The sequence below is a fragment of the Haliotis rubra genome, unplaced genomic scaffold, assembly GCF_003918875.1.
Source record: "Haliotis rubra isolate DU_JTF1 unplaced genomic scaffold, ASM391887v1 Scf626, whole genome shotgun sequence".
NCBI lineage: Eukaryota > Metazoa > Mollusca > Gastropoda > Lepetellida > Haliotidae > Haliotis > Haliotis rubra.
Window position 1 is genome coordinate 488012 of NW_025767331.1, and position 13217 is coordinate 501228.

General features: G+C 39.6%; 1 protein-coding gene across 3 annotated transcripts in view; it reads right to left on the bottom strand.

The window, feature by feature from the left end:
* The window catches only part of LOC124256386 (CD109 antigen-like), a 62749-nt gene that overhangs the window by 16051 nt on the left and 33481 nt on the right, over positions 1-13217 (bottom strand). For all 3 annotated transcript variants that reach the window (XM_046690392.1, XM_046690391.1, XM_046690390.1), the window contains 5 exons: positions 3997-4114; positions 3449-3562; positions 1272-1328; positions 566-700; positions 23-161 (listed from right to left, as the gene is read on the bottom strand). In XM_046690392.1, the coding sequence (XP_046546348.1) occupies positions 23-161; positions 566-700; positions 1272-1328; positions 3449-3562; positions 3997-4114 (563 nt within the window). The remainder of the gene's footprint in view (positions 1-22; positions 162-565; positions 701-1271; positions 1329-3448; positions 3563-3996; positions 4115-13217) is intronic.

The following is a 13217-nucleotide window of genomic DNA, read 5'->3' on the forward strand; positions in this document are numbered from 1 at the left end:
TGTCTTGCGTTTAAGAAAGTACCTGTGAGCTTTGCCTTGATAATGACAGATTCTTGAATAACTGATGGAGGGAGCGCAATGTCCAGTGTGTCGACCACAGAATGTGCGGAGTTGAGATCTAGGACAACTGGTAGGTTGTAGTGTTGTGGAGCACCCTGGGGCTACAAGATGTGAAGAAGTAGGTTTACAAGTGGACATTTCTCTGGGTACGTATCACTTCTGATATCACTTATCTATGTAACACTTTATGTTAATGAAACGGCCGTAATTAATTCTAACGTGGATGTACCAGTGGTCTATATCATGATCAAACTTCAACGAAATCGTGGTGACCAAGTCGAACACCGTATATCCTCATTTGGGTTACCTCACACAGCAATAATGTAGTGCTGGCCTTGGATAGCAGCTTCTAATATATTTCTAATTATACATATCTTAAACATTTGTATAGACGTTGATCGTTAAATATATCTTTTTGTCTGGCACGTTATTGTATGATAGTAAAATCATTCATCAATACTTCATCAAATGATGGGTATGTTGTAAATACTACAAATGTACGCACCTTGACAACAATCTCCTTTTCAACTGCGTCTGAAACGCCATTTAAAAAGCCATAAGCTGTAACAGTGACCTTCACGGTGCCGAGACTGCTGACTGTGACTGGGACAATGAACGATAAACTTCCTCCATGTGGAATCTGCACATATAAAAGAAAGTACGGTACTTCTAATGAGTCCCCATAAAGAATTGAATATCCATTGGATGTGAACAACTTTCCAAATGATTACGGTAGACATGTGAAGGGCATATCCAAATCTGGCGCATCACTGACATGAATAGTGTTCGGTGAGACGCCCTCGTACTTGGTCTTGGTGTTTAAGATCCAAACAACTGGCTTTATTTATTTTATTAAAATTTGAGCCACCGGTTGGACAGGATATGCCTTAACTATTTGATAGTGATTCATAAACACATGCCCATGATATATTCGGAATTGTACAATCGATGGATGTGTACCTAGTTTTGTGGCTCTTTTTTTATCACAAATGGGGGCCTTTTCCATGATTTGTCTCATTCTTAGTAAGAGCAATTTGTCATAATCAATCTTCGAAATAAATGAATCTGGAAATAAGGATAACTTAAAGTGTTCAAAGTTGCATTAAACCGGCACGACTTATTCGTACATGTGCATGTAATATGGACAGTCTGCAATATCTTCGTTGCAGTGGAGTTGGCAATAATCTAGCTTTAATAGTGTGCTCTCTGACCTTTCCACCTCTGTACACTTCATTTTGATTCTCAGAGTTTTTAACCACCAGAGAAATCTGTAAAACAGAAAATTATACTCGATCAATTCAAATAAAGATGAATGAAAGCCCGCCATAAAACATCTTACTCATGGTGACAATACGTCCGAGTGCTTTAACTATAATAGTTCAGGGCAAAAGTGTGTTTTATTACACTATACATGGTGGTAGAGCGAAGTGTATTTCTTTTCTAAGATGCCAAATTTAATACTTTCTAAAGATAATTACGATTAATTTAAGGCAGAAAACGAACGACGGTGTCGGTGACCTAAATTAGGAATCTGAATTATTTTAATTACATCTGTCATTAACGTAAACCATATGGGGCAATATGAACGTTGCATTTCTACTACCAGCGTAAGTTTAGATAAGTACATCCAGAGGACAGTTGAGTAGTCAAGCGACATTCCACAATTGCATTGTGGGAATGTAAACATTACGAACGTTACCGTGTCGCTGAAAACTTGTGAGTCGAAATGACACATTTTAACCGTCGTAAAACATGAACGTAATGTTTCGACCAGTGATGTTAGCTGCGTGAAGCAACAGCAAACCAAGAAACTGGATGCAGCCGTGTAGTTTACTGTAGGAGGCCGTACGAGGCGATGACAACTGACATGCATCGTGACGTCGCTTACATTGTGACGTAATGTAAAATGGTTCGATTACGAGGGGGCACACTAGAATGGCGCAGTGACGGGATAACGTCATTCAATTGTTACGTCATCAAAAAACTATACCTTTATTGTCTGATAATGTACTTTTTTTTCGATTGTTCTAACCGCTAGGCATCTTAGAATGCCAATTACTTGTATGGGATGCATACATATAGTTTCCAGCATAATCGTCCCATGTCAGCCCCCAAGATGGTAGCAAAGGTGCCGCAAGTCCCCATGATCCCTTGCGTGGTGATCAGCGTCCAGTTGCTGGTCATTTATAGCCCGGTTTTATATTGTATTGTTGTCTATAGTTATATATTTTTATGATTGCGTACTAGTTTTAAATAAAGAGCTGTGATATTCTAGTAGTTTCACTGTCCTTCGATGACAGGTTTTTATTTTCTTAGCTTACAAGATTTTCCTGAGATTACTATCGCCACGAATGGCTAGTGTCGAATAACGTCGGGAACGGTTAGCAGGTATGACGTCATCGCGTAATGACGTCATTACGCGATGATGTCATGTAACAGTCGAACAATCACACCTGCCACGGATTAGGAAACCCGCCATAGATCAGAGACCCTCCACAGATATTAAGATTGAAAAAAACAGCCAATTTCACTCCCACATGTTTCATTAATTTCTTCAGGAAGTAAATGACAGTTATGACGTTATGACGTCACAATAGCATTGACATAACAATTTTCTGACGTCACAATAGGGCAAGCTGAAGGATGGACACTTGTAATAGAATTAATCCATTATTTCATCAAACATTAAGTTGTGGTCTTAATATTTAGTGAAATATATTAGCCTCCGGTTGCTGGTGATTTATAGCCCGGTTTTATATTGTATTGTTGTCTATAGTGATATATTTTTATGATTGCGTACTAGTTTAAATAAAGAGCTGTGATATTCTAGTAGTTTCACTGTCCTTCGATGACAGGTTTTTATTTTCTCAATTTAATTTTTACTGATATGAATTACATTGTTCTCGTCACGATATGGCTGGGACAAGGCCGATGTGACGTTAAATCTTAACTCACTTACTCACTACATATCTTGGGGGTTTGAGTTTTTTCCACTTTTTTCTGTTTTCATGGCAACTATTTGGACTTGGTCTTTTTAAAGGGTAAAGGTCGTTTCCGGAGCAAAATTCTGAAACTAATTGATCCATCTTCACCAAATTTGCTACACTGCCTCTCCATATTATGTAGATGTGCCTTTTTGGGGTTTGAACTTTCTTTCAACTTTATTTTTATCTGTTTCAATCGCAACAAATTTGGACTTTGACTTTTTGATAGTAGACATTTTGAAATTGAAGGAATCAAATGAATTTTGGTCTCAACGTTGAGTAGGGGGAAGGGGGAGACATCTGTTTTTACGAGTAAAAACACTTTCTAGTTTATTGTGATATCATTCTCACGTGTGTTATCACATGGTAACTCATGACGTTAAGTATTACTCAGCCATACTCACAGGTACATCATTGTCCATGTAGTTAAACACCTGAGGCTGTAACAGAATCTGTTCCCCAAACACGATGTGATCCGGAACAGTGAGTGTCACGAAGAAATTCAGAAACGTTTGCACCTGAAAAAGACAAGTTACAGATTACTTGTACTTTGATTGATTATAACAGAGATAACTTACTGCATCTTTCTGTTGCACACTACCTGACATTAAAGTAATGCCTTTAGCTTCATATTCCATCCTGAATAATTGCAATAACTTGCTTTACTCAATACAGGACCACGCTCCAAAACCTAGTCTCATCCATCAGCTCATAGTGTCGGACCGTTTGATACGCTCAGACACAAAAGTTATTGTGACATGGAAATGTTTCATGGTTAATACTGTGTATGGATTTTGGGATTTGAACTAGAGAAAGAATTGCATAAAATCTTCGAAGAAAATCAAACCTAGGAAATTTTGAAGAAGCTTGGCATATCCGAGAATAAGGTCAGCTAATTACAAAACAGGGCTTTGACATATCTTTTGGCGTATGTCTTGTGTGTATTTTTTACCTGAGCATGTTCTGATGAGATGCTTAGTCCATACTGCGAGCTTAATCCAAAGGCACTAGCCACCCATGTAGTCAGTGTGTCCCCAAGGTGCACTGGGACTTCAGCTTTACCCATCCGACTGTAAAAGCATGGGCAGTAAAAGATCAATATGAATACCTATAGTAAATATAGTGAATTACTTATGTTCATTGTCAAATGATATTTGTTTAAATTGAACCTCTTTAGGGACCGTTCATAATTTATAGCTAGGAGGGTGATGATGATTTTAGGTGTGTGTGTGTGTGGGGGAGGGGGTGTCACCCATTTTGTTTTAAGGAAGGTTGAGAGGCCATCATTATTGTACGCATGTTCTAAGGGAGTGAGGGTTAACAATTTTGTACATATTAATTTTTTTAAATTATGCTTTTAAATATGAAAAATATGGGGGGGGGGGGGGATGAGTCATTGATTTTGTTCATAACATGCCTGGAGGACATTATTTATTGTAAAATGTAGGCAAAAAACCTGACTGTGGAGTCTTTTCTTTAGCTTGAAAAGTAACAAACTATCTAATTTATGTTTAAGGAATACTCTAGAATTGGCACTTGCTTTCATTGCTAGATCAGATGATTTCTAAGAAGTCTGGTGCATTCAAGAATAAACAATACATACGTATAACTTTGACAAAAGTTGGTTGGTGAATATCTCAGCTGCGTTTGGTTGTTTTGACTTACAGCTCAATGGGATTGGCTACCACATTAATAACCTCTTTTCATATATCGAAACTTGGACATCTTCAGATGGAAAATCAAAGGAGCTTATGACGTGCGTGTTTATTTTGAGCCCATAGCGTGTCAAAGGATACTTCACATAGACTGCGTGCATATTAGACTTCGATTTCTTTATCTCGTACTTCATTCAAGAAGATCGCATCCAATTTCAGTTATCGCCGACAGAGCAGCCATATTGAAAACATTATGAAAGACCATTACTTTGTTTGATATGTTAGGAAATATGGTGTATGGATAGTTAGCCGTGCCTGTGGTTTTACACTAAAATACACCCCAAAATATCAGACACATTTAATATCAGCGTTTATAAAAATAGTTAGTTACTTTTCTCACTCTGAGCTCAATATAAGAGTTGAAATGTTATGCCATTATTATGTAATTGTGATGCCTAAACTGGCCCGGGTTACACCCCCTTAGATTATGGTGCTAATTTGGCCTCCGGTCTAATCCCAACGGAATTAATATCCACAGCGAAATATATTGCCTGAAAGCAATATGTAAAACATACGATTAACTTGCATAACAATTAACAATGTCTGCAGCAGGATACATTGACCGTGTCCTTACATTCGTAGACCTTAACCTCTTACCAAATCATTAAACTATATCTATTTTTTCCTTTCTTATTCAATGCGATAGACTTTACTTACATCGCATAGAATAATGAGCCCATGTATGGAACAAGTAGACGATGGGTGTCTCATTAAGGAGTCTTAATAAAGATTCTCACAGTAAAATCTTTGTCTACATTAACATGTAGTGTCGTTTTCTGACGACAGTGTTCGTTTTCACACCTGATCTACACTCTTCAAAAAAGAAACGCATGGGTGATTTTGAGAATAATTGACTCATGTAGCTGCGGCAAAAAGAATACAAATATACTATTTCTTTCCAAAACGACATCTTTGTGTGATTCTAAACGCGGCTATTTTAACATTTTCCCTTGATTTAGAAGCGTTTGAAGAAATATTCGCCAAAACGTCGCCAAGAATATGCAAAGCAAAATGCACGTGCATGTAAGCGAAAAAGCATGCGGTATCGATCTCTATAAAAAGGAAAACGTGTTTAATTTTGTTATTCGTTTTTAGTCTGGAAAAAAGAAAATCATCATGCCACGACTGAGTGCCGCCAATCGGAACATTCCCACAGGCCGCCTTGAAGCTGGGGAGCCTTTGAGATCGTTTCATGCGGGCCGATTCCGCCAAAGATCGTCCGAGATGCGGCGGCGGCCGTCCAAGAGTTACCACACAAGCCCTGGATCGCTACATCCGTGTAGCTCTCTTGCGTCGTCGTCTTGCCACAACCGTGGAGACTGCACAACATATCCCTGGTTTAAGAAGAATTTCCAACCAAACTGTCAGAAAGTGGAGATTCGACCAAGAAGGACAGTTGTTGTCACTGTTTCGAGAGACTTCATCGGCGCAATCGCTTGCGGTGGTGTCGTAGAGTCCGGAACTAGAACCTCAGAAACTGGAGGCGAGTCTGGTTAAGTGATGAATTACGATTTCTTCTTCACCAGCCAGATGGAAAACAGCGTGTTCGCCATCTCAGAAATGAACGTGTTGCCCCTAATTGCAATTTATTCGAAAGGTCGACAGAAACGGTGGAGAAAGTGTCATGGTGTAGGGTGCGATATCCAGCACACAAAGATATGATTTAGTGGTGGTTCTGGGGATTTGTTAGCAGATCGGTACATCAACTAAGTTCTTGCACGTCACTTGCTTCCGATTATGGACCGACAGAGGGAGTTGTTCCAACATGACCATGTTCCAACATGACCATGCTACTTCAAATACAGCACGCATCACCTACCTTGCCGATTCTTACGTCAATGTCTAGCCATGGCCTTCCCGATCACCAGATCTGAACCCGATAGAACACCTAGTGGATGAAGTCGAGCGACGCATACGTCAGCGTCAAAACACGCCTCAGACACTTCCATAACTGGCCATCGCATTTCAGGAAGAATGGGGAAGAATTCCACAAGGGTGACTTCGTCTACTTATCCAGTCTGTGACGAGACGGTGCCGAACAGTATTTCTGCCAATGGTAGCCATACAAAGTAGTGACTTTGACGCCATCTTGTTGACTCAAGTAAACATGAACACAGCGCTGTTGTGTTAGCGAACTCTTAGTCTAGTATAGATGTGTGAATTTTCACTTTTTTACTATTACATTAAATAATTGCTCTTAAACTAACGCAATAATTCGTCTGAAATGGCTTATGTTTTTCTTTTTGTAAAGAGTGTATTTCGCCAGAATTCATCAAGAGTCGTCATATTGATGAGAAAGACCATTTGTCATTACTTTGCAAAATGTATGAGAAATAGACCGATCCAGTCTGTCAATCAAAAGCATGTGTCAATTTTAGCCAATGAGCGATTTGATGTGTACCTTAACAAAAACTTTGACGCGGAGCAGGGAGTGCGATAGCCCTCACGATCAGTTAAATGTCGCACCATCGTCCATGAAACCTACGTCTGCTCAATGGTGAGAATACGCACGAATTTCCACACTTTTGTACATGTGCAAAATCATCACCAATAAAGGACAACAAATACTCCAGTCAATCTAAGTTTTAACCTTCAGCTGTCTGCAAAAGAAATGCTTTTAGCTGGAACAAAACACAAATGGATCGCTCAACCACATAATAAAAGTCTAGAAAAAATCTAGGGGGTGGAAATATGTAAATTTTTATTTTAAACATGGAACTATTTTTTGCAATGCGGCCTGCTTTGCTGGGGCGCCATAGTATGAAAGGGACATAACTCTCAAACTCCATGTACGTGAACGTAAAAATCAGCGTTGGAATTGTGGAGAATTCATCAATTTTGGGTAAGTATTTATCTTTTTAAACCTATAAATGTACCCTTAATATAAATTAAGTTGACAGTGATATTATATACTGCGGCACATTTTGTGAAAGAAGCCTATTTCTTACAAATAATCACGTCACATTTACTCATTACTCATTACTGTTCACTGTTGTTTTGGGGGAATGAATTTTTAAAAAATAAAAGATTTTGAACATAGAATGGGTATTTAGAAGTATTGCAAGAAATCCTAGACCTTTTATATGTTAATCTTCTGATTTTTAATGTAAATTATGCACATTTCAAGGGGTGGTTCTGTATCAGAAAAAAATCTATGGGAACCCATTTACACCATAATGTATCTAAAAGTTCACAATTACTTTCATTTCGGTAAAAAAAGCCCGTTTTCTCGTAAAAAGTCACAGTACACATGACAAAAAACTCAAGAGAATATATAAATAAATTGTATACACATTTTCATGGATATACAATGGTATTTTGTGCTATTTTTCAGTAGCTGCTTTGTTACAATGGTGTGGTTACTTCTGTCAGAAAACGAAAACTGACATCATTTGATGCTTGCTCAACCGGTAAAGGATCATCTACGTTATGGTAATCTAGAAAACGTGCTTATTTGATGTAATTGAAGTGACTTTTTATAATAAAATAGTTACAAGGGGATATATCTTTTCTTGATGTAGAATAAAGATAAACTTTATCATCATTGTAGCCTTTAGAGGGTAAGTTTCACTGATCGAACCGAGTACATGTAATTCACTCTCAGTTATATAATATAATTTATTTATTTTACTTTCAGATATTTTAAAGTATCAATGGAGAAATGAATCATTGGCAACCTGGACCTTGATAGAAAGCCCACTGTAATTTTGAGGAACAAAGGCTGCGATGGAATTAATTCAGCAAGCTCAGCTCGTGGTGACTCTGTGCACGTTCAAGCTGGCCAAGTCGTTCATCAAGAATGCCGAAAGACGTATACCAACCCAAATGTGATAAAACAGAGTCTTTCCCAACAGCCCCGTGTAAATTATTCAAGTGAGAAGTGGAGACGTTCTAAAAATTTCAAGATTTGTGTTTTCATCTGAACATTGTCTGTTCTGTTGACCGAATGCGCATCTATCAGGAAAGAAGAGGTCAAATGAAGTCCACCCTGTCAGAACTTTAGAATTTCAAAGCATCATTCAGAAGATATGCCAGGAACGTGGTGATGAATGGGCCGAGGATGTTCAAGGAAAGCTTGAGTCAGTTAATGATTTACCTGCCGCAGATGCATTGTACCATCAACCATGCAATGTAAACTTTCGAACTGGCCATCAAATACCAAAGCTTTGTCGTTTAAAAAAACGCAGAATTTCACTCCAGGAACACCTGTAAATTCCAGTTGCGCTGAGGCCTTTATGAAAGTAATAGAGTATGTGAAAGATAATGACAGTGAACAGATCACAGTCGGCAACCTTGTTCACCACATGACACAGCCATGATTTATGAAACGCAAACTACAAGAACACTTTGTGGATTCTATCATCATAACGGAAATGAATGGCAAGTCAAACGTGGTCACTTTTAGAACAACAGCAGAAAAGTTCTCCAGGACTATTATAGACAACCACGTGAAAAGGACTGTAATACAGAAAGGCTTATGTTAATAAAGACAGGAGCTTATACTGACTGACATCAAGGACATCAACACCTCAAAAATATCTTATCCATCATCAGAGGAGATGTCATCCCTTCAACACAATATCGACTACATTCCAAACTCGTTAAAGACTCTACTAATGTTTATGATATCTGAGAAGGATGCTGAGATGACGATTGCTTCCATTCGCCAGGCTATAATTCAGGCAGCAAGACTAAGGCTTTATAGCTCCACTCCAGATTGGACTTGGTGTACAGCTCCACCATCACTTTACATCAAAGTTACTCATTGAAACATGCCCTAGGGTTCTGTTCCTCCTTCAGTGAAGTGTAGCTTTTTTAAACCAGTGCTGCTGCACATTAAAGGAACTGCTACTCCACAATTTCAGCAAAGGAACTTCCTCCACTATATAGCAGACAATGTAGATCATAATGTCAGAACATCGGATGGCCACAACACTTTTCATGGAATGGGCATAATTGCATGTACAACTCCGGCAAATGCGTCTGTGACCAAGGTACCACGGCTCCATGCAACCTCTGAAGATCTGTGTGTGCTAGGACGTATCAACGTCAGGTACTATAGGATACAGGACGACTTTATGTCTGCACTGTTGACAAGTTATGTGATGTTCAAGTGAAGGACTCATCTTTGGGTGTTCATTTCTCTTCGAAAATAGCATGGAAGCCAAAGAATTTGATTCCAGGTTGGTTAGGAATGATGCAGATAATACAACATGGGTCTCATCAAGGAAAGTCTTCTTTTACCTTTCTCCCAGTGATTGATATTAATCCCAGTGATCTAAGCTGCATATACTCTACACTGACATTCATCTCAGAGTTAGCTTATGGCTATGGTTCCAAGCCCGTGATCACCTTTGACCAGCCTCTGTACTGGAAGGCTCTTACAACTGTCAGCAATGAGCCTGATCAAAGCTATCTTAAAAAGATAATTATTCGGCTGGGAGGATTCCATACAGAAATGAGTTTTCTCGGATTCATTGGCTATATCATGGGTGGAACAGGGTTGCAAGCAACGCTCGAAACGGCTTATGCTTCAAATGCTGTTGCTCATATGCTTAGCGGGAAAGCACTTGCACGTGCTGTCAGAGGACACCTTCTTGTCGACAGAGCTCTCAATCAGCTTCTTGTCAACAAAGCTACAGGCTCTGATACAGATGCTACGCCAGCAGAAGCTGTTACTCTACCTGATGGATCATCCACTACCACATTGTCTGACGATCTTCGTGATGCTTCGGAATTATTTGAAAAGATCCTGACTGAAAAAATATCTCCAAATGATATCAAGGATAGTCCATCTATGAATCACATGCAGGAAAGCCTTAGCACGACGAAGAAGTCACTTTCTCATTCACGGTCAGCATCACTTTGGCTTCTTTTTATGGACATGGTGGACATATTGAAGAAGTTCTTAAAAGGAGAACGCACAGGAAATTGGAATCTCTATCTCCAAGCAGTTATGGAAATGTTGCCATATTTTGCTGCATGTGGGCATAATATGTATACCAAGTCTGCCTATATCAATTTGCAATCAACTCCAACAGGACCATACATATGTCTATCTGGCTTTCATGTCTTGACACCATGTTATCCGAAGGAGTGACAGGTATTCGGTTGGGTTATCTTCAGACTTAGTCATTGAACGGGTGCTGATGAGAAGTTTGAAATCCACTGGTGGTATGACAAGAGGACACGGTATTGGTGAATCACAGAGATCTCAGTGGTTACTCTCTAGACCAGCATGTCTTGATGTAAATAATGCAGTGCAATCTCTCACTCGTGTTGGATACCACACAAGTGACCAACACAAAGAAACAACCAATTCTAGGAACGTCAGAGATGGTGAGATTCCTGTACCATCCTCTCCCTTCAGTGAGGGGCGGTGGGGTAGCCCAGGAGGTTAAAGCGTCCGCTCGTCACGCCGAAGACCCGGGTTCGAATCCCTACATGGGCAAATTGTGTGAAGCCCATTTCTGGTGTCCCCCGCCGTGATATTGCTGGAATATTGCTAAAAGCGGCGTAAAACCATACTCACTCACTCACTCACCCTTCAATGACGATCGATCCTTATGCAATGTTGCAACAGGGGTTACAGCTGACAATTCTGTCAATATCGAGCATTCAAAAGAAATCGGAAAGAGGATTGTGCAGTCCATGTGTGGTGAGAAGGTTGTGAACTACAATCTTAAGAAGGCCAACCGGGCAGGTCCCAATGAATACAAAGGTAACAGTGAAATCAGATGCAGATGTACACTTTGACCACCAACTACTTTTCAGTGCCTGATAACTGCAGCAGATACCATGTTTGACAATGTTCCAGACCTCTTTAGCTACGAGTTGTCAAGCTTTCCTTCTTCGCTCTTTTACTCTTCTGGATTAATGCGAGAAGCTCAAAAATCTTCTTTGGCTGAAGCAATATTGAAGTAACACTGCAAAGATATTCCAGAGCAGAACACTGATGTGGACTCACGTATCACTATGTCTTATATGAAAGTAGTCTTCTCCAACGCATCCCATGGACCACTAGCTCAACATTCTCCTCACTTTCCCAAATCTACACAGAATACGTCAGTAGATAGTACACAAATGATACCATAGTCTTTGATGGGTACTTGTCAGGACCTTCGACAAAAGATACTGCACACCCAAGACGGACAAGAGGTATCTATGGTCGCAAAAGTAAGTTTCACCGAAGAAATGGTCCTGAAGTCGAAGAAAGAACAGTTTCTTTCTAACAATGAGAACAAACAAGCATTTATTGATCTTCTGGGTGCAAAAGTTGAGGGCAGTGGCTACAGGGTTATCAAAGCTCGTGAAGAGGCAGACCTTCTGACTGTAGAAACAGCAGTGCAGTGTGCCGCCACAAAACCAACATTTCTAATAGGGGAAGACACAGATCTCCTAGTTCTTCTGCGTTTTCTAATCCTTAAATCGGAACAAACCAAAAAAGCGTGAAAGATGTGGAACATTAACAGCCTCAGGGGAGGTATCGGCAGCAACATCTGTCAAATGCTGTCAGTCATTCATGCTTTGACAGGACAGGATGTGATGCAACATCTAGGATCTTTGGAATTGGCAAAGGTGTTGCACTGCAGAAAATCTCTTCCATGCCATTGACTGTCAAGTATGCAAAGGTCTTTTGTAGCAAGTCTACCCGAGAAGAGATTATCAATGCAGGTGAAAGACTTATTGTCCATCTCTATGGTGGCACTGAAAAAGAGAACCTTGATGAACTAAGGTTTAGGAAATGTTGTCAGAAGGCTGCTACTTATTTTGTTCCTGCCTGTCAATGTGCATTCTCTCCCACCTACATCAAATGCTGCGTCGTACCACACTCTACAAGTCTGCTACCAAGTGTGTCAGTGGACAGCCACGAATCCTGACCTGCTACCACACCAATGGGGCTAAACTACAGAGAAAGGTAGACTGATGCCTGTGAGAAACAGTAAACCACCAGCGCCAGAACAACTTCTGCATGTCATCAGATGTAACTGTAAACGAATCCAAGCGTTGTTCTTGCAGGAAACATGGACTGAAGTGCTCAGTTGCATGTAGAGAGTGCCGTGGACTTCATCCAGATTCTCCTCAGATGATTTGGATGATGACTTGCAATTATATTGCATAAGAAGACGGTATCATTTTAATCAAATTGTGAATTTCTGACAATAGATATGGAACGTCATAGATAGATAGCAGAGTATGAACATTGCCTTATTGCACTTGTGAATAGAACATAGAAAGTGGTGTAACATTAAACCAGAAAAGCGATGAAAATATCTTTCTAAGAGACACTCAGAAAATAATAATATGTCCATTTTTACATTCATTACCTTTACTTTGAAACAAAGTGTTGTTTAATATGTTTCTGTGAGAATAGTGTAAGAAAGCAATGAAACACTTTTCCATCAGCATATTAAAAAAGAATCATTACAAGTCCAGCACCATGTGACTTTTTGTGATG